Raw genomic sequence first — 22,285 nt, forward strand, 5'->3', positions numbered from 1 at the left:
AAGATTAAGGATGTGCTCGTTCTCTGTAAGTCCTTCTACCATCACCTCTTCATTGGCTTTGGTTTTCCATTTGTTGCTCCTCTTTTTTCCCTTCCAATCCTTTATACATCTTTGTTGTGTCCTACAGGTTCACCTCCTTTGCTACCTTTTGCTGATAGGGGATTAAAGTGAAATTTTAACATATTCAGTTACTACTCCTGTATTTCCTTACATATATATTTATGTTTTTGTAAATTTGTGGCTTCAGATATTTTCATGTTTATGTTTAAAAAATAAATCTCCAGAAGCACATAATTTGGGTACCATCTATGGAGCTGAGGATGCTATGTACTGTTGTGTTGTTTTTACATTGCGTAAAAGGACTCTTCTGAGAAGTAGAGATGAAATCCAGTTCAATCTACTTGAAGCATTCTTTCTTTCTTTCTTTCTTTCTTTCTTTCTTTCTTTTTTTTTTTTTGTTTGTTTTCTTCCGGGGTTGGGGGGGTGCTGTTGTGGTGGTAATTAGCTTTATTTATTTTTAGAGGAGATCCTGGGGATTGAACACAGGACCTTGTGCATGCTAAGCTTCTTCTCTACCAATTGAGCTATACCCTCCCCTACTCACAGTATGCCCTGTGTTCTTATATAGGGCTTTTCAGCCTAGAAAGCATGATGCCCTTTTGTAATTCAAGTGAAGGTGGCAGATGTGCTGCTCTTGGCCCTTATGGCTATGAAAATCATCTTCTGAACTGGGTATTTCTGAAGAGCTGGACCATGTCTCATTTACCTCTGTACCTTTTGAACTTAATAGAACACAGAGAGGGTGCTTCAAAACGTTTCTGGGAGGACTACTATATTGATCAGCAGTTATTCTCGAAGAAGACAGAGTACTTTGAAGTTGTGTTCATCATTGCTGTCCCCTGGAACTGAGTTGACCCACTCACAACTTTCCTGTAGGTGGCAGAGTAGCATACATAAGAGCTTGGACTCAAGTCAGAAACGTTCCACCACCTCTCAGCTTTGTAAGTCTCGGGCAAGTTAAATGGCCACTTTGTGCCTCCATTTTCTTACCGGTAAAATGAGGACAGTAACAATGGCTACTTCCTAGAGCCGCTGTGAGGAGTAAATGAAGTAATGCATATGAAGCACCTAGCAGAGTGGTAGCCATTGATGTTACTGTTGGGTAATGTAGAGGGAAGCACACTGAGCTAGCCAAGGGGTTTACAGGTTAAATGTTAATAAGCAAGTGAAATGTGTTTGATGAGAGGTTTTATAATGGGAAATATGTATTTATGTCTTATGTTTAATTATAGAAATTGAATGTGTTAGGAGAGACTAGGTAAAAGGAGGGTCAGCAAATTACTGTGATGATAATGATGATGCTTATTGTTCAGAAGGGCCAACTTTTAGAATTATTGTCTCCACATTTCTCAGGGCACATTAAAAATACTTCTAATCAGGGGGGAGGGTATATAGTTCAGTGGTAGAAGTGCATGCCTAGCATGCGTGAGGTCTAGGGTTCAATTCCTAGTACCGCCATTAAAAAAGTAAATAAATAAACCTAATTACCTGCCCCCTCCCAAAAAAAAACCCAAACAATGAAAAAAAATTTTAAACTGTAAATTTAAAAATACTTCTAATCAAAAGAATATGAAAAGGAATATATGTATGTATAACTGAATCACTGCTGTACACCAGAAGTTAATACATTGTAAACTGACTATACTTCAATTAAAAAAAAAAGTAAACGAATCCACAGAAATGAAAAAAATACTTCTAATCAGAAACAAGTACTTGAAAATATTACTGTCACAGGCTAAAGGATTTTGGATTCATTAGTTGCTGCTCTATTTAGTTCTCTCTTCTCTGAAGTGGGATTCCAGAGACAGCCCAGGGTTGGGAAAGCAAATTAGCTTTGCCATTATTGATGTACCAAATAGTTTATAAACAGAAGGTCTCAGAGCACAAAGAACTTAGTTCTAGGTTTTAGAGGTGAGGAGCATGTTGGCTTCAAGTTCCAGCCCCTGCTTGATCATACTGCCTTCCTTGGCACAGAAAACATTTCCCCAACAGAAGCATTGCTTACCTGCAAGTAAGAATCCCACCACGGAAATTTTTATGAAAAGGGGTCACAGACCTTGAGTACAAACCAGATCTATTCATTTTTTTTTTTTTAGAAGTAAGTGTTCACCTTTGTAGAGTGTCATGGTGTTTTGCTCTTACATTTCCTTTGATTGTGCCGTTTTTAGTTTCTTTTATGTTTTTCTTAACAAATCACATAGACTTTCTTGTTAGCTTTTCCCACATTGATCCTTAACTTGATGTCTTGCTTACTCATTAAGTTATTAATTTTAAAATCTCAGGAGAGAATGTACTGGTATACAACTTGTTATTTTGGTATCAAAAGAAATGGCAAGTTGGGTTTTGTTTTGTTTTGTTTTAATTTCTAATAGGCTACTTGTGAGCTTGCAGGATAAACATAACCAGCCTCCGTAGTTCTCAACTGTTGATTCTTTCATCTTTGCCCCGTCATTCAGTCTGGTCACCAAATACTTGTGTCCTTTGCCCTGAGCCTTTCTTTTTCATTGCAGCTGTCATCCCCTTATTAGAAGTGTATTGAGAGAGTAAAAGGGAGATAAATTTTGCACTGCCTAGGAAATCAGGAGAATTAAACATTCTTGCCGCATTCCTCACAGCAGTAACCTCTTTGAGTTGCTTAGAGAAAGAAAAACAGTAGTAGAGAGAAGACTTTCCAGACTGCAGAGGCTCAAAGGTGAAAAGGGGAATTGACTTCGAGGGATTATGAGAGAGTGTTAACTAAAATACAGAGTGAACGTTAGTCATTTTTAATTGCGTGTTGATTTATGCTTGCTGATTCGTGTTGCTTTTGGTGCAGTTTGGCCACATACTGAGAAAGCCACTTCTCTTAGTCAACTATTTAATGAGGATAAACCTAACAAATGTAAAACATTAAAAGGCAGCACACAGGAGTTAAAGGTAGTAGAAGATGTGCAATAGGAGTTTACTCAAAAAGAGTTCAACGTGGAAGGAAATAACTGGAGACTGTCTCAGTCTCTGAGATGTGTCCCTTTCTCTGCCACTGCCACCAGATTAGTGTAGACATTCAGGACTTTATGCCTGTTAGTGAACAGCAGAGAGCGGAGGACAGGGAGAGAGAGATGAGAGAAAAGTCTTGACCCCTGGGGTCTCCCAACAGGTGGAGAATACATTTTATCCTGTTCTTTTCTGTTGACCTAGACTGTGCTGGGGAGGAAAGTACACATATTTTGACTTTAACTCCTTCTGAAAAATATAATCGGTAATTTTGAGACCTCTAAAGAGAAACTGTGAGTTTATGTAAGTTCTTTTTTAGAAATGGAAGGTACACTTCTCTTTGGTTTGAGAAGATACTTCAGTAGGTCCATAACAGGATGTGATGGAGTGGAACTAAAAATTGCTTTGCATAATAAAGTGAAGTATAGTGGAGACTCATTAAACTTCTTATTCAAGCCATTTGGTTTGCCATTCCACTCAGTGGGTCTGTGAGGCAGATAAAAGATGCTCTCAAGCCTGAAATGGTCAATTCATGTTAGTAAAACTCAGGGAATAATTGTGTGACTCATTTTAATGACCCCCAGATTGACCATGAACTGGGAGGCATTGTTCAGGTGGCTGGGATTTTGGGTTGTGATGACTCTATGTCTGTATCCTCAAAGGAGAAATTGAAGATTAAATTGAGGGTCATAGAGTGACTTTTATTAAAGAAGATTTATGCCTTAGTCTACTTTATTTTATAGACAGTTTAACTGATTTTCAAGGGTGCTAAACTTTAGAACTTAATTCCCACTTAAGATGAGATTTTTAAGAAGAGTTTTCAGTTTTTCCTTGGCAGTCAGAGACATAGTGGTTTGGGGATTTGAGGGGCTGGCTCCATTTACTCAGGCTAGAGCTGTGGGAGAAAGATGTTTAATAAGGATTCCCTCTGTGGAGTATAGGTAATGAACTTTAGAAACAGGGATGTCTGATATTCAGTTTTAAGTTCTTTCCTGTTTTGTGCTGTAAATACTCACCATTGATTGCTAACCTTCAGTAAACATCAGTTGTACCACCAGCCTTGAATTATTAGTGCCTTGCAGAAGGGAGCGAGGGGGGCTGCCTTCATTAAATAAGATAATGCATCTAAAATTCTTAGTGTTAAGTGTTTGTACCAGAGTATAAGCACTACATAAATGTTAGCTTATATTATTGTATTTGGGAATACAGAAAGCTGCCCAGCATAGAGGAATACAGAGGAGATAGCTGGAGGTGATCAAAGAGGAGCTGGAAGGAGTTTAGAATAAGAGCTGACAGATGACTCTGAGGACATTTAAATCTTCATCTTCACTTCTCATTCTCAACTCCCCCTCCCCCAAGTCCTGAGGAACATTAGGGACTATACTTGGCTTTGGATAGTTACTTGAGCAGTTATTCCACTTGGCTGTTAAAGTGACACAAATGAAAGGGGGACTCTAGAAGGCTAAAACCTTGTGACAACGTGGGACCTGGGCAGTTAGGTCTCAAAACTTGTTAAAGAGGACCCTGGGCAGATAGAGATGGAGGAATAGTGGGAAGGAATAGAATATGCTTCAGAAATCCCCAACTTAAGAAAATTTTATGCTCTTATCTGGCTGTTAATCCTTTTGTGCACCTGATAAGTTACTAACGTCAGTTAATTTCATGCTGACTAGGCTATATAATTCTGTGTGTTCTGTTCAGGATAGAGTTCTCTTGATGGCAGGTTGGCCACTGAACTGGCCTGAGTTCTCCCCTGGTAGGTAATTGTATTTTGCAATAAGATGTCTATGCTCTATTTGAACTAAACAAAACACAAAGCTCTGTTTCTTTCTTGCCTTGTTTACTCCAAAAAAACCCTTTAAATTATTTTCCTTACCTTTAATCTTTCCCGTAGACCAAAATACCCAGCACATTGTAGACAGGTGAGTCAGTCTTTCTAGAATAATGCTTCATTGGCAAGATTCTGAAGTGGCTTCACAGCATTTATTAGATTGAATCCAGTGTCAGGCTAGAGGCCAGTTCTACCACCGCCAGGCCTTACTGTCAGTCTTACTTCTTGATGGGCATGACCCCCTCTGCCCAGGTCAGGCTCATCTGCTAAACCAGCATACCCCTCTTACAGCGGCCTCCTCCCAACTCTAAACTCCCTTCCTCTTGCCACTGAGCTAAACTTTACCCCCACCTCCAGGTCTCACTGAAAAGCCATCTTTCTTATGAAAACCTCCCAAGTATTCTAGTCCATGTTGATTTTTTTTCCTGAATTTATGCTGACATTAGTCATTTGGATTCATCAATCAATTGAACAGTTATTTGTCGAGTGCTGACAATATACCAGGAACATAATGCAAATACTATGTTAATTGAATATGTGCCCTTTTATATTTCTCACTTACTATATGTGTGTGTACTTATTGCCCCCCAAAACCCTAAGGACTCTATTGTTTTCATTTGTTTTCTCACAGAATTAGGCACAAAATAGGAATGCAGTAAATGTATCTTGAATTAACCAAAGTATCTGCATGATAAACTTAACTAGGATGCAAGTCACTTGTTAACTTGTCAGCTTATGATCACTAACCATGTTAAGTGGGTGATGAGTGTTCTTAATAAACATTTTTCATTATGCCTGACCTCATTAAATCTTGCATAGTGACACATTTTGTTTAAAAACTTTTATTAATAGCTTTTTCATAGCTCAAAAAAAGGTGTTACAGATGATACTCAGCAAAACAATTAAAAACAAAACCTTACCTCTGTAGAGTTAGCCAGTGTGTAGACTTTACTACATAGGCACATATTATTTTTATAAGTAAACTGTTTTTACATAAAATTAATCACAATAGTACAAGAAATTGCACTGAATGAGGCTGGATAGTGAAGAAAGGAAAATCCAGGCCCCGATCAGCTGACTCATTCACTCGATCTTGGGTCCATCCGTCCTAACACACTGAAATTCACTGTGGGCATTACAAAAATGGAGAGTGAGGAGGGGTGCTCTTTTATCACTCACTGGCTTAAGACACTGATTGTTCAATTTCTTAAATACGGTAAAGTTTTCTCCAGGTTCTGTTGGCCACTTGACACAAAGGTTAAGTGAATGCTGAGTTAGGGTCAGAGGAGTTGATACTTGTCCCTTCTGTCACCCTCATACCTCAAAACCCTTAGATGCTCTGGTCCCAGAGGGTGCTGTTGGGATGTGTGCACATCTGCTTTCCCAGAGCTGCCCCCATTGGAAACCACCTGGGACGCTGACCCTGAAGCACAGGGAGGCAAGACAGTGAGTGGTGCTTAAGGCTTCAGTCACAGTGTGGCTAGACGGTGTCCACAGCTAGCACTGAGGGTTTGTTCTGAGGCAGAAGATGGGACTGAACAGGAAGAGGATGCTGGAATTCCTTGCTCTGTCCGGCTGGAATTGAGCCATTACATTTGACCAATTCTTAGTACAGGAAACTAAAATCATACTAACACATACCACAAAAGGGGTGCTATTTTGTAGCTTGTACATGTTTTAAAAATTTTTTTAACTACAGTTTCATGTTACTGAGAGACAATAAAGCTAGATAGGGAGGATTGACCCTTCCTCTCATCTCGTTTTGCCGTAACTATATTAAAAGCAGAGCCAGGAGGTTTGCTTTTTCTACCCTCAATTTCTGCAGTCCTTTGTATATCTATAAATCATTGATCATCCCAACATGGCCCCTCAGTACCTTGGAGGCTTAAACCTACTTCTGCTTCAGGTGGTACCCAAATCCTATCTGTTCCTCATCACACTCACACACTGCTGTGCTAGGTGATGCCAGGGAAACGTCCAGAGCGTGTGCCAGCCGATCTTCATCATCCTTTTGATCCTGCATTTTTATCTGTGTTTTGAAGGCAACTACAAAATAGAGGATTGCAGGGTTTTGTGTTTTTCTGTTGACTGGGTAGATGGAAAAGGATAGAGACATACCAAGGGCAAAGATGGGCCAGCTAATTTTCCCAATATTCAAATTTTAAATTTCTTGGTTCTTAAGACTACATGAAGAGTCCAGTTGACATGAAGTATCACTGACAGTGGCACCAGAGGATATTTTATAAAATAATCCATAAAACTGGAGCTGGAAAGGACCTAATGGAACAGTTAGTCCAGCTTCCTCACTTTTTTTAGCTGAGGTCACTGAAGCCCAACTGGGAAGATAGTTAACATGGTGATTGTCTCCATGACTGTGTCCTTTAAAGACTCATAGAAACCCTACTTCTCCTCTGATAAAGGGCATTCCCACCAATGTCTTTGCATCAGCAATCCTCATTGTCCTTGGGTTTGGCCCTATTAGCTCCCTTTAGGGAAGCTGACTGCTCGGACAGCACCTTGACCAGTAAACACTAGATAAATACTTGTTGAACTCAATTCTATTGTTCATCCTTGTTAGGCAATCTTTTATTTTTTCTTGAGTTCCTTACGTTCAAGTGTTTTGAAGTTTCGTGGCCAGTGCTATATTTGTTACTTCTCTGCATTTTATTTTTTCATATTGCAATTCTACCTTTTGATTCTGTTCTTTTATAGCTTTTCATTACATGTAATTATTATTTGCCTCTCTCCAGGCACACACATCATCATGGATAGCTTCTGCCTTTACGGGCCTGGAATTGCAAATTCAGAGATACATTTTTTTTTTTTAGCTGTTAAAATGAAACAAAAGGAATAGACTCAATCAGATTTGCTAAGGCACAGTGGAAGAAATGTAGAAATTCCACATTCCTGCTTAGTTAATACATGGGAAACCATTACTGATACACATATTTATTTTCTACATTTGTGACTGCCTTACACATCGCATTCATTTTTAATTTGTTAAATAGATAAATATGAGTCACAATATCCAAAGCAAGTTTCATTTACAAAGAACATAATTAAGAAATGGTAACTTGCAGAGAATTGGCACTTAGACATTGGTAATGTTTAGAAAACCTGTTTAGGACTTGGTGAGAATGCTATGATAACTTTATATAAAAGAGCTGTCATGGTTTGGATGGAACTTGGTAGTGAAATGTTATGGATAATTCCTTTACAAGATGATATTTTTGTAGATTTAGTTTTTTGGTCACTTTTGATTGAATTTCATGTTAAGTTGCATTCTTATCATGACGTGAACTCTAGATATGCTAGAATTAACTTACCATCATCATTCATAGAAGAGTTAAAGTTACCATTCTTCACTGGAAGAATTTCTAAAAGTAGGCTAGACAGCAGTACTTCCTACTCAAATCAACTTAGTATTTTCAAGGCTTTTAAGAAGTATCAGCTCATTCTTTTTCCCACCACTAAACTTATTCTGAGACTTAAAGCAGCACTGGAATCATGATGTCATTTCTCAAGTGTTGGCCTTCCTACCTCAGACCTCCATCTTACTATGGTGACAAAATAAATACACAGGTCAGTGGCTAATGTTGAGGAAAACAAAAGACCTAGCACACCAAGATGGGCCAGGTATACCCTATTAAGTGCTTTCTTCTTCCACTGACCATTCAAATGGGTAAGATCAGGCTCACAGATCTGTCTGACTTGCAGGAACAAAACAGAATCAATGATCTGGACCATGGACAGCATCTATGCTACTGCTGTCTTTGGGCACAGAAGTGTTTTCCAGTACGAATAAGACACATTGTAGTTTAAATTCAGCTGCACATGAAGTGCTCAAGTGCTGACAGTTATCATCAGTCAACAGTGGAGGCAAAGAAAGAAAAAGTATTTAAGTGCTCCAGAAAATAAAAGCATGCTTGCTTGCTTCAATGTAAGTATTGATGGTAAGTAAGGGTTAGGTAGTCTTAGAGTCTCAGGGTCAGTATTTGTTCAACAAAGATTTATTGAGTACCTAATCATTTCCCTTTATTTCATTAATATGTATTTGTCCTATCAGCAAGGATTTAAGTTGGCAGAAACCTGTTATGTTCCAAGCTTGGCGCTAAGTACTGGAAACAAAGAATAAGATACATTTCTTGCCTGCATGGGTCATGTTTTTTGGGAATGTGAATTTGTAGGGAAATAAACTCTTGCTGTCATCCAGTGGATCTGAATAGAAATTACTCTCATTTCAAATAAATATTTTATGTAAAAAATGTTCTCAAGGGTTACAAGCCTGGTCAATAATGCAGGAACCAAATAGGAAAGAAAAAAAAAAAACTGTCCAGATTATATATAAGTGAAATGCAGATTTTTGATAAGGAATAACTAGTACTATGTTTATAAGAGTGGCAAAGGAGGTTTAATGATACCCCCACAAAGCACCTCATGTTCTCTTGTTAGAAATATTATAATTTCTTATCCTCCTTTAGTATAAAGTCACAAAGCAAGCCACTAGAGCCAAAAGAAAGCACAGCTCTTAATATCATGGGACATCTAATTTATGTTCTAATAGTAATACTATGTACTGGTAAAATGAATACACTTTTAACAGGTTTGCATTACTGATAACAGAGACAGGGATTATTTGTGGCCACACACATACACACAAAATCCAGGTCCAGGGTGGCAAACTTAGAATCTGCACATCAAAATGTATTTGCCCAACCGTGTTTTCTATGTAGGCTATTAACAAAACTACATAGAAACTACATCTAAAAATATATAGTATTTCCCAAACTCCTAAATGTTACCTATAATCAGTTTTTAAAAAACAGTAGAGGAAAGGCAAAACTGATGAAATCAAGGTAGTAGGTTTTTAAAAATTAATAATTTGTTTTTAAAAATTAATGATAATTTGATTGCTGAATGTAGGTAGCATGGGAAAGGTTTTCCCAACCCTTGGTTTAAAAAACAATGTCCAGGTGAAAACACAAAGGCAGTGAGAATTAACCACTGGGAAAAAAAGGTCCAACAAGCAATGCTTACATTGTGATGCTAGCAAGTGAGGCAGGGGTCTCGAGAGGGTGCCTGGGTGCTAACACTGCATACGGAAGGTGCCAGGATGACCTTCACCTTGGCATCTCTTCAGCCCATGTCGGTGTTTCTGTGAGGAATCTTTTAGCACAACAGGGAAGGGCTCTGTCTTGGAGACCTCACTTGACAAGGACCCCTAGGGAACCCCACTGTACTTCAGAGAGCAGGAAAAACCGCTTATCAAATTAAAAACAACTAGAATAGAGAATCCTATTACTCTTGAGACTAAACCTATGAGGAGAAGGGATCTTAATAGTTGTCTAGCCCAAGTCCCTTTTTCATAGCATTTGGGATAGATGGGTTATTTTAGCCTTTGGGCATTTGCAGCAACTGGAAATTTTACTATTTGATTCCATTCTTTAGAACAACTCTTACTAGAAAATTCATTCTTATATTGAAGTAAACATCTGTCATCCATAAAATTCCTCTTTTTGCCCTTTGAAGCTACACTGAGTAAGTCCAGTTCCTCTCTCTTCTTATAGCTCAACAGAGATTTCAAGGCAGCTATTATATTGTTTCCTCTTTTTCTGCACTCCCTTTCCAGCTCTGCCTTCTGTTCTTCAGGGGAACCAGTCCCCTGTTCCTTGTATAATCAGACTCTTCAAACCCTGGCCACCTGACTCTGGACACAGTTTATTAATCTCTTAAAATGTGGTACCCAGAATTGAACCCAACCCTCTAGCCAGATGTGGACTGATTAGTGCAGCGTGCAGGGCTCCTTGGGCTTCTGTTACCACAGGTTGAATGCATTAGTTTTGTGAATACCCATGATATACTTCTGATTCAAGATGGAACTCAGATTTCCCTAAGAAAACATTTCTACAAAAACTGTGAAATCAGGACTTTGCAACATCCTTCACACCAGCACACACATCCATACACGCATAGGTACACCACTCTGTACTTAGGGGTTGCAGTTAAGAAACTCAGGATACAGAGTTTCTCATTAATGCTTATTCAGTTTCATCCTTTTAGTTTCAGTCTCATGCTCAGGTATCTCAAAAAATTGTAATGATTTCTATATCCTAGTGTCACACATAGAATGTAATGAATATTCACTGAATGAATTAACCCTGAATCTGCCAGTCAGCAGACTAGATATGTCTATTTCTGTGTCATCTGATTAGCATGCTTTCTGTTCCCATTACTCTGTTCTTCATGGGAGAAATAGGAAAGCAGATAAAAGCTGCCTTTAAATTGTTGAACTGGTATCCCCGTTGGGACAGCCGATGTGGTTCCTTGCATGCTAAGAAAACACAAGGTACAAATAAGAAGCAGATTTACAGACTGTGAACAGGAACAGATGAAGAGAAAGAATAGTGAGTGTCCTCAATTCTTGGAATCAGGACTTAGTTCCCAACGTTAGGAAAAATATCCCCCCCACTACCCTGAAGTCTTTTGCCTTTTAGATCTAGCATAATACTGTGATTATCAAACTCTGAAAAGCTCATACAAGCTTAGTTTTGAAACAGCTTTTAAAATGACCTTTTCAACTTATATTTCCTGTATATTTGAGTTAAAGAGACATGCAGCTGTCTGTTGGCTATGAGGTATACAGAGAGCTCCCAAATGCCCCTGACAAATGTAGCCATTTGTTTCAGGAATCAGAAATGGCCTACGTTTTTCAGTGTGAATTTAGAAATTGACTGAGATTGAAGCTGTCTCCTGAATTGAATATGATCTTACAATGAATGTCCCTTTTCCCCAAAATGAAGAAAAATAAGCTCAATTTTTCTTTCCCTTCAGCAGCCACTCTTTGCAGAATGTGGGGCTAACCACAGAATTCATATGTGTCCTATTGAGCCTTTTTTCCATTGTCTGTGTGACTCGGAAAAAAAAGTGTTTCAATCAAAACAATCTAGAACCAGGAGGGAAACAACTCAAAAACTTCGGTCGCATAGTGTTAACACTTAAAGAGTGGAGAAAGGCCTAGCACACCCAAAGAGGAGATCAACTCTGTGCCTTTTCTCAGCGTTTTCTAGAGGGAGTGGCAGAGATGGAGTCTGAGTTAATTAAGTTCTCAGGACTGTTTTCCAGAAACTGATGTTAAGTGACAGGTGAACATCAGAGGGATGTCCCCACACTGATGTGGGAGTTTCTTTTCCTGACTTTATCAGTCACAACAAACCACACCCAAGTGCTGTGAGACAAGCGGAGTGGAGCGGAGGCTTAATTACACTGTAAGCCCCCAAAGTCAGGTGACCCAGGTGCTTCGGGCATGATCAGAGCCTCTCCAAAGCAACCACCTCAGGGTATCCTGTTAAAATACAGGTAGCTACAAACAGGAAGGTCCACCGTGCTGTTCCCAGCATGGAGTAGCCATGGTAGGTACTGACTTGAGCTTCAGCTATTCAAGAAGACATCCTATCGTGACTCTTGGGTCGGGCCCCCCTGCAGGAGGGCTTTGTCACTGGACCCCACACTCCCTGGGATTTTCCATTTCATCTCCTTCAAGGTCTGGCTTCAAACTGTGTTTTTGCTCAATTTCCACCTGTCAAGAATAGAAGTCGGAGAGAAATATCAGAAAAACATCCCAACAAATAAGTAAACTGAAAGAGACTACCTCACTGGGTTCTTTGAGATTCCCTGTAATTTGGTTAATGTTTTGGGCTTTAGCCACATGAAGCTAGGGCCGTGGTACATTATGGCTCTGTCTTTGTACATGCCCTTTGCTTAGTCTGGAATCCCCTCTCCCCCTCAGTCCACCTGGAAAATTCTTATTCTTGGCCTTTCACAGTTGCTCAAACGTCACCTCTTCTGTGAAGCTATTCTTGACTCATCAGGTGGAGTTAGGTGCCCCCCTGTGCCCTGTATTCCCACCTGGCTCCTCTACACCAGGCCCTGCAGGACGGGGCACGCCCTGGTTAACTGCTGCACCCCAGTAAAAGGCACACAACAGGCAAGCACAAAGGTTTAGCAAATAAAAAGGATTTCTTTGAAATTGGCTGTTGACACTCTCTATTACCTTATTTCTTTAAAAAGTCTCCAAACAGGTAAGTATTGTGCTATGTACAGTTCTACCTGCATCCTCTGCCAAATGCTATAGCTGTAACAATAAAAGGATTAATAAACTAATCTTGCCTTGAATGGGACGCACCTCACCTGAAGCTTTTGATAAATCAGGCAGGGAATCCTTTGAGCTAGGCAGTTTCATAATTAAAGCTGCTCCTCTCAGTACCACTTTGGGTTTTTATGATGAGGGGAACAATTCACGACAAAACAGGGTCAAGTCTGAGGAAAGTGCTGTGGTTTTTTTTTTTTTCCTGGCCACAAGATGGAGTATTTGTTCTTTTGGGTGGTTTAATGTTTTAGATCACACAACTAAGGAAATATTTAAAGAACAATAAATAACCGTATAATTCTAAGGGTATTATTATGAGTAGAAAATTACTAAACCACTTGGCCAAACCCTTCTTCAGTAAACCCCCATTTTCCATCTTTGGCATTTAATCTTCTCCTGTTGAATTTCTAACTCCTTAGGATATAATCACTATTTATGTCAGAACTTTGCAACTTCACTTCCTCCTTCACAGCCCTGATCCCATTACTGTTAGAGAAACTTGCTTGGCTTTTGAGTTTTGTCCTGTTACAGCCCAGTGACCAGGTCACATGTGTCTTTAACTTCACTCAGATCCACTTCACCAGTGCCTGTGGCAGTATATACTTCGGTTTAGCACTTTCCTGACCTTCCCTCCACTCCCCTGCAACGTGAATTATACGATGAATGAGTAAAATAATCCTTCCCCCCACTACTCTTTTGTTGTTGTTGTTCATGATGACTGAAAGCCATTATATTCTCTTCTTCCATCAGCCTCTATTATTTTTCTAGCCTTTCTCCTGCCCACTAGCGAGATCATTCGTTTAACTCAGAGCAGATTCATCACAGCTATGCATGGTGAACTGCCTCTGAGGAGGTGAGAGAAGACCTTGCACCCTGGACAGGCACTGCTGAAAGGAATGAGAGGGGGGAGGGTATGGGGTGAACAAATAGACTTGAAAGCATCAGCCAGATGCCTCCAGAGGCTACCTTGTAGCTGTAGTGTGCGGAATAATTGACCCACTTCCTGACATCGGTCTTGTCTTCCACAGAGATGGATCTTACGGCAGCTTTGGAGGCAGAAGTCGTAGGCATGCTGAACTCGACATTCACGTGATTGGCAAATCTGGAAGGCACTTCCCGGTCAGAGCCAAGTTCAAGGTGGCAGAAGAAACAGTGTGGGTGACCAGAGGCTATGAAAGAAAGGTAGAGAATCAGGAATTCAGGTTCTTTGGGGGGAAGGTGGGGAAAAAAGCCTCAATAAGGGAGAGCCTCCAAATAAAAGAGGCCTGGCAGTCTTTAAGAGGGTCCAGTGCTGAGCAGAGGATTTGTTGCAGCAGCAGTCACACTCCATGTGCCTCAGACCCTTTGATATCACGCTGTCTGATGACAGTAGCCTGGTATCCTAGCAGTAAAACCCATGGCCTGGGAAACAGGTCCTTCTGCCTGCTCAGATCAGAGTGCTGTGTGAACACAACACAAATACTAAGAAATGGAGGTTGTAGATTGACAAAAGGAATAAAATGGATCAGTACCTATTAGCACCTAATAAAACATCAAAGACAGCCGCCTGGAACAAAGTCATCCATTTCCTTTGAAAGATGAACTGAAGGAAGGTTGAAAAAAAAAATTTTTTTTGATCTTTTTTTTTTTAGGAGGGGGGCAATTGGGTTTATTTATTTATTTATTTTAATGAAGGTACCGGGAATTGAACCCAGGACCTTGTGCCTGTTAAGCATGCACTCTACCTCTGAGCTATACCCTCCCCCCAGGAATGGGAATTTCTTAATAGAATGTCATACTTTTTTTAGAAAAATGCTTTTTGGGTGAATGGCATATGTAAATGACAAAGCCCTTAGACTAAACAGCGCCTGTGCATGAGGGAAGCCCAGGGAACGCTGGAGAGAACACAGAAAATAGGACACCTGGGCTCGAGCTGCAGCTCTCCTCGGTGGCAGAGAGCCCACCCAAGTCCTTTGTTCTCTCCAGGCCTCAGATCCTCATCTGAGAAGTGGGGAGTCTGGGGGTGGTAGGAAAGGGTGGGCTGGACAGTGCCAGGCATCGCCCTTTACTGCTACTTGACTCCATAAACCTATGGCTAGTTCTACTATATTCCACAGGCAAATGTACGGTGTGATCTTCCTTTGAGTATTTCTACTAGATTATCCGAGTCAGAGCTTAGTTCTATGACTGTCACCATTGAAGCTGCATCTTCATCACTCATCAGATACAGCAGGAAGCGTTTGTTGAGAACTCTGTGCCAAGGACTGCTCAATGCTTTATGCAGATTCTCTCACTGCATCTTCACTCCAGTCCCTTGAGGTCCTAATTATTAACATCCTACAGATGAGGAAACAAAGGCTTCGGGAGGTAAGGTGAACTTGCCCAAGATCAGAGCTAGAAAGTGGCAGCCCTAAGAACTGGACCCAGCAGTCTGACCTCCCTCATGTTCTTAACTGATTTATCTGAGTCATAACCTCACAGTCCTCAGACCTTAAGGTTTGCAGTGTGACAGGGGTGGAGAGAAAGGAAGTTGTAAGAACCCCCATAAAGCAACTCAATATGGAGTCAACTCAACGTGACATGGCTCTGACTTCATTATGTAACTGCAACAGCCCTTAGTTATCTGACTTTCCCCGAATAAACAATTCCCATTTCCTTTATTGGTCTGGGCAGGACTTTTTAATCTCAGAGAGTGAGGACATACACACCCGCTCTCCAAGGAAAACATTACAGAGTGAAGTGTTTGTTTTGCTCTGTTTCATAAATGTAACATATTTCAGTGGTTCTTTCTAAAGTATAATACTTCGGTGAATTAATTGAAAAAATTGCAGTGATTTTAGAAAGGAATTTAAGTTAGATACATGTAATAGTAAAAATTACACTGTTTGAAAATGAACCCATTCAGTTTGTTTTTTTAATTGTGTACCACAGATATAATTACATAGCCATCACTTACTGAACATTTATTACAGGCCAGAGACGGTGCTAACTACTTAAAAGCATTATCTAATTTCATTCTTAATGAGCTAGGTATTAATAATCCTATTTTATAAAAGAGGAAACAGATTTCTCTGAGAGGTTTAAGTAAATTGCCTGAGGTCACACAGCCATTAAATTATAGTATTGGGAATAAAAGTCATCTCATTGGCTCCAAATTATGACTAGACTCCTCTCAATATATTGCTATAGATTTAGATCACTACAAAGTATATAGAGGAGTTTGTTAATTTAATTCAGTAGCAACCTGAAAATTTTTTATCTAATTACCTTTTTTTTACACATTGTTGGAATATTGAGAAACCATTATTTTCCACAGAACTGACCTCCCTCCTTTTCTCACTCCACCAAAGCGTATTCTGTGAAATTCTTTCTTGAATCCGAGCATCAGTAATGCATGTGTAGAGCTGGTGGACAGACAGGGAAATGCAGTTTTTGAAACCTAGTAAGTTTAATTCATGGTAGCGAACTAATGAGCCCATGCATTGTGTCATCTTCCTTGATAAAGCTGAGAAAATTTAACATTAAAATTCAGATTTCTCTTCAAGTTAGAGTTTTCTCCAAATATATACCCAGGAATGGGATTGCTGGATCATACAGTAACTAAAATAGATAAACAACAAGGAAGGACCTACTGTATAGCACAGGGAGCTGTCATCAATATCTTGTAATAACCTGTAACAGAAAAGTATCTGAAAAAGAATAGATATAGATATAGATATATATAGGTATATATATATATATGTATATAACTGAATCACTTTGCTGTACACCTGAAACATTGTAAATCAACTATACTTCTAAAGAAATAAAAATTAACTCAGATTTCTGTTTTCCGTAAGAGGGGAATCATACTGGAATTGTTTTCTCTTCACCTGGTCTAATGAGAACTGGAATTCCAGCAAAGAAAGCTACCTATGCAGGATAGAATGTTTTGTTTCCAGGGAGGACTTGTTCTGGTGCCTTCTAGGATTAAGGAAAGCTGTTGGGATTAGGGTGGGAGGGGTCCTGGGAGAGCACAGACAGAGGGCCCTGCTGGCAGGAGCCATGTTGGAATCCAGTGGCAGTTTGTTAGTCTTTCGGTGGCTTGACTGGGATCAACCTGCTGTGGCTGCAGGACTGAGATGCTGGCCAAGCCAAGGGTGCCGACCTGCTGGCCTGGGCTGCCCCGCGGTCTGACCGTCCAGCCTGCTGGGGGCTAGGGTTGTAGGGCCACTGCAGGCGGGAGTAGATGTGCAGTCCTCTTTTACTGTAAATGGAGCTGTTAGGGTTATGAAAACTAGCCTGTAAAAGGCACCCTCCCAAGGCTGTCTCAGGACCAAGACAGAAGAGCTCAGAGGAGGAGCAATTAATAACAGATCATCGTCAATTCTCTGGTTTCATGGATGGAGCACTGGATGGGGAGGGCGGAGACTGGGCACAGAGAAGACCAGCAATGGTAAGAATCTGCAGTCTGCCTGGAATTCGGATCCTGTACATCTTGGGTTTCCAGAAAAACGTGCTATTAATTTCCTGAACCGATACAGAAATACATACCATTGGCCATAAGTAGAATAAGCAGCTCTTTTGAGGGGTTTCACTTCCAAAAATACATAACCATGACAGCAAAAACAGTAATGGGTCGGAGGGAGGATTAATTGAGAACCATCCCCAGATATCCTTATGCCATCCTGTATTTGAAAAATCGTTCACAAATAAGGTTCCAGTAATCTGGAAATACGTATGTATTTAAACTTCATTTACTTGGCCTTAAGCCTCCTGAACACTGCCCCGCTGAGAAGTGCGGAAAGTGATTGCTGAGGACTTGTTATTTATTCATTCCCTACCCTGCAACCATTCCCCCTTTCTTCTGTTAAAAATCTTACTTGTATTTTTTCCTTGGAGAAAGAATCTTCCCCAGCACTGCATGACATCTTGGTGGTCATGTCGGTCAAATGCCCGTCCTCGCTTCAGCTCTTAAGCCAAGTGGCACAAGGACAGAAAATGGCTCATGATGATTTGTCCCAGTGGCGGCATCCTGAGGAGACGTCCCCAGTTCCTGCTGTCAAGAGCGGGGCTTTCTGAAGCCTGCTTGTGCCTTCAGTTCTCAGAGCTACCTAATCTTTCCAAAAATTTATTTTCTTATTATTTGTGCTGAAAGAAGCCAGTCAGTCTTTGCTGCTTATAATCAAAAGCCCCTCCTATGGTACTTTGAAATATTTGAGAGAAAGAACTTTGAAACACATGAGGTCTGTGTGTACACCCTGAGAAGACTGCAGATCTCTGTTCTTATACTGGGAACAACTTCAAGTTTGTGTCTGTTTTGTGTCATCTACTAAGAAGCAGCTGTGCAATTGAGGAAGAAGACCCCTAGATGTGACTTCAGACAAGTCATGTCACTCCCAGTCCTTAATTTTCTCATGCGTGGAATGAAGAGTGACTAAGCTATCCCCAAGATCCTTTCCAGCTTAAAAACCCAGTTATTCCATAACAAAGCGATCTGAATCCGTGCTTAGTAAATTGAAGAGCTAAAAATTCTAATAAACCTGAGGCCTTGTCTTTTCTGATGTCAAGTCTCTACCAGGTTAAATGGTAATTTTCTCCCAGTCACCTCAGTCCTCTTCTCAAGGGCATCTGTGCCAAAGGACAACTGAGGGTTTCTCCTTTCTGCCATCAGTTCAGGTGGGCCCTGGGGCGGAGGCAGAACTCACCATGCTATCACCAGGAGAACACAGTGCTGATTGCAGGGACACGAATAAGCAAGCACAGAGAGGAGACTTTGTCTTAAAAATTCTGTCAGTTTAGAAACGGGGGGGAGGCAAACCCAGCCTCAAACACAGAGGTCCAATTGTCTCTCCAGTCTGCACCGCTACACTCCGTGTCTGACACAGCAAGCCCTGCTGTGTGTCCACTGCCTGGCCTGCCCGGAGAGCTGCCCGGATCGTATTGCCTCTAGCCGTCGCCTCGTGTTACACGTCGGGTAACACGGCCACTCCACGCTCAGAGCAGGACATGAAGACTCTAAACATACTGTTAGGACTTAACAGTGAGAGTGGAAAGGAAAATATCTACATATGAGAAAGACATTTCAATCGAGTGCTTTTCCAAACCTAATTTTTTTTGGCTGGTCAGGATATCCACTTTTGTTCATAGATGGGCAAAGTGTATTATAAACAAGAAGGGAAGTGGTTTAAGGGATCACAGGATCCTCGGCTTACTGCCTGCCCTTGGGCTCACCCAGACTTACCCTAAGAAATAAAATTGTTAGAACTGGCTTGATTACTCCCTAGTTTTGTCATTTCACCAAATCTCAGCAGACCCATGGGGAATGCAATTGCCGTCTGGGCTCACACATGCACACGAGCACCCCTGACAGCTGTGAGCAGGCCAGCTATGGCTGATAAACTGTCTCTTTTGTTTAAATTAAACATTCCTTCCCTTTTTACCTAATAGGATTTCAGCCCTTTTGGACCTTCATGTCCTGAATGGATCATCAGTCTGATCAGAGGACCCTTCCCCATCCCCAAATCCCAGCTCTGAGCTTGGGAGGTTGCGACTGACAGGCCTTGCCCAGGGTGTCTGGAACCATAAATCTAACTCCTCACCTGTACTATACACATGATTGGCCATAAACTGGCCCTTTTATCTATACTCAGGGCACAGTTAGAAAGACAAAACCCAGAAACCTTCTAGGATCTGGGAAAGGATTCCAACACCAGATAATACTTTAATGAGTCAGAAAATAATACAAATTCATAAGCTGCCCTGGAAATCTGCAGAGTAGCTCAGCTGAGAAGAGTAATGCATTGTTTTATGGAAGAAGTGTGATGATAAGGGAGTAAAAAGATGGAGTGAACTGGGTCATGCATATTTGTTACTTACTGTGCCTATTATCGTTGCTTTTCTGGTCCCCCCACCCCGTCCCCACCCTCCCCATCACCATTCCTGACACAACAAACACCAGCATTTCATGGGGGAACAGAATGTGGAAATTTGATCCCAGCTTTTTGGCCACCAGGCGGCTGTTTCACATTAGAGAAATCTCTACCCACCTGAGTTTTTGTCAGGCAGTCGGTTTATCCTCCACACAATGGAGTTGAAGGCATGTTCGTACTTGGCCGTTCCCAGAGTTACTCTCATGACAGGCTCAGAGCCAGAGACACTAGTGGAGCCAAAACTTGCCCCCCGGTTCACTTTGGCTTTCAAAGACTTTTCCCCCAGGACGCTTTCCCTGCGGAAGTTTTTCACCCACTCACTGGGCACCGGGTAGCGAACCATCACATTCTCACAGGGAACCTGAGTGAGAGGGTCGCAGTTGGAGGAGAAGCCGGTGGACATCCGCAGCCAGCTCTGCACCTCCACCTCGGCCCCATTGACACTTGCTGCCGTCCTGAGCGTGAAAGGCAAGGTCTTCTCGGCAAATACCGTCCTGAACCGCATTAGCTCAAACCGGCAGGCGTCCAGAGGGTTGAACAGGATAACCCGTGAGCTGTTGAACACATCCTCGTCCACACACCCGTGAAAACGGCACTCGTGCAGCTTGAGCCACTTGGTGGTGGTGGTGGGCATGATGTCTTGCCGGGAGACAATTTCGTTCCCCTTGACGAGGACGTCATTGAGACCCAAGCGGCACTCCGCAAGGCCAGAGAGGAAAGTCAGGATGTGGATCCGTGTCAAGACATGGTGCTGGAGAATCTGGTTGTCTCCTTTACTCACAAGGCCAGAGAATTCATCTCTGACATCCACTGTAATCTCCTCTTCAAGGTAGTTCAGGCCAACTGTGCTCAAGTCCATGGATGACACCGGCAGAACCATGAGATGGTCCTGAACTGCACGGATGAAGCTCAGGAAGTCATCGTAACTAGTGGTACCCAGCTTAATCACCTGCTCCCTCTCCGCTGTGTGGGCCACAGCAGGCTTAGGCTGGTATTTCTTCTTCTCCTTGTAGGTGACGCGGTCTATCCGCAAGCTGTGGATCCTGCCATTCTCATCATAGTTCTGGAGCCGTGGTTCTGAGATCTCATGGCAAGGCTCCAGCTTGAACTCACGGAATGGTTTTTCTAGGCCCTGCTCGTAATACAGCTGCAGGTAACCACTGTCCGTCAGTTTGATGTAGATGGGTCCCCAGTGCCTAGAGGACATGATGTTTTTCTTCTCAGGGATCCTTAGCATCATGGGCCACCCATCCCTGGGCTGGGACGGTGCAGAGCCTGATGGGTGGTCATCTAATTCAATCCAGGCTACGGGGTCATCATCAGGAAGTGTCGCACTACCTAAGTGATCAGGATCCTCGATTTGGAGTCGTTTGAGTTTTTCAACAGCATCTGAGTGTGACTGGTTTTTGCTTGAATCATCAAAACTGATGGCATCCTGGTAGATGACAATGAGGGAATCTCTTTGGCTTTTGCCCGTGGTACCAGAAATGGAACTGTTTTGGGAGCGCCTCTCCTGCTCCTCAAAGAAAGCAATGAACGGGTTGATAGGGGAGGGCTGAATATCCTGTAGAGTCTCATTCAGGAAAGGATTGGTTGCTCTCCACGGTGGAGCCTCAGGCACGGAAGGTGGATGGTTCAAGGAGGAAATGTCCAGCTTCTGAACTTTGGAGAAGTTCATCAACGTGCTCTTGGGACGCTCCCTCTTCTTAAAGGACGCAGTTGAGTTATAAGGTACCTCTGGGATCACAGATGCAATAGGTGGTGTTTTCGGCTTCAGAGGAGAGGTGATTGGTGGCAAAGGGCAGCTGACTTCATTGTCGTCAAAAGTGACCCAGGTGGGGAAACGAGCAGAGGTCATTGGAGTGGCAGGATGGCCGTTCATGGCTGGACTGCTAGCCTGACAGGTGATGGCCTCCATCTCTACCTCTTCATCTTCCTGAAGAGAGGAAGAATTGTCTACAAGGAAAAGGAGAACATGTGAGGGGCTGCTATTCAAGGCCTCTAGAGGTATGGGAATGAGGGGTGACTAGAATTTTATCTGGAATCCAGTGAATTCCAAAGCAGCTCATTACCTGTCTCAAGTGCTTGGTTTTGTAAGAAGCACACCAGTAGGGCCATACGTTAAAAGCAGTAAGAATACAAATGGGTCTGTCAATACAGAAGTCCCACTAGGACCCTGGCAATTTAACTCTTATACATTCTCCCTTTATTTCATAGAAGTTTCTCGAAGAGAGTTGCTACAAACTCTCTAAAAATGGTTTGGCAGTTTGTATTAAGGGTCTTACAAATGTTCATGAACAATGACTTGTAGTTTCCCCCTAAGGAAATAAATCCAAATTGTAAACCAAGTTTTGAGTGAATGTTCAGAAACTCAGGCATTCAATG

The 22,285-nt window shown here is 41.6% G+C and overlaps 1 protein-coding gene and 1 long non-coding RNA gene across 3 annotated transcripts in view; one reads left to right on the forward strand and one right to left on the reverse strand.

Moving 5' to 3' along the window:
• The window catches only part of LOC116664372, a 47,962-nt gene that overhangs the window by 14,322 nt on the left and 11,355 nt on the right, over positions 1–22,285 (forward strand). The window contains exon 2 of the long non-coding RNA XR_004320884.1: positions 14,039–14,192. This is a non-coding gene — a long non-coding RNA (uncharacterized LOC116664372). The remainder of the gene's footprint in view (positions 1–14,038; positions 14,193–22,285) is intronic.
• The window catches only part of STON2 (stonin 2), a 139,601-nt gene continuing 123,006 nt past the window's right edge, over positions 5,691–22,285 (reverse strand). For both annotated transcript variants that reach the window (XM_032482460.1, XM_032482461.1), the window contains 3 exons: positions 20,018–21,856; positions 13,977–14,179; positions 5,691–12,440 (listed from right to left, as the gene is read on the reverse strand). In XM_032482460.1, coding sequence (XP_032338351.1) covers positions 12,357–12,440; positions 13,977–14,179; positions 20,018–21,856 — 2,126 coding nt within the window. In that variant the 3' untranslated portion in view covers positions 5,691–12,356. The remainder of the gene's footprint in view (positions 12,441–13,976; positions 14,180–20,017; positions 21,857–22,285) is intronic.

The sequence above is a fragment of the Camelus ferus genome, chromosome 6 (assembly GCF_009834535.1).
Source record: "Camelus ferus isolate YT-003-E chromosome 6, BCGSAC_Cfer_1.0, whole genome shotgun sequence".
NCBI classification, from domain to species: Eukaryota; Metazoa; Chordata; class Mammalia; order Artiodactyla; family Camelidae; genus Camelus; species Camelus ferus.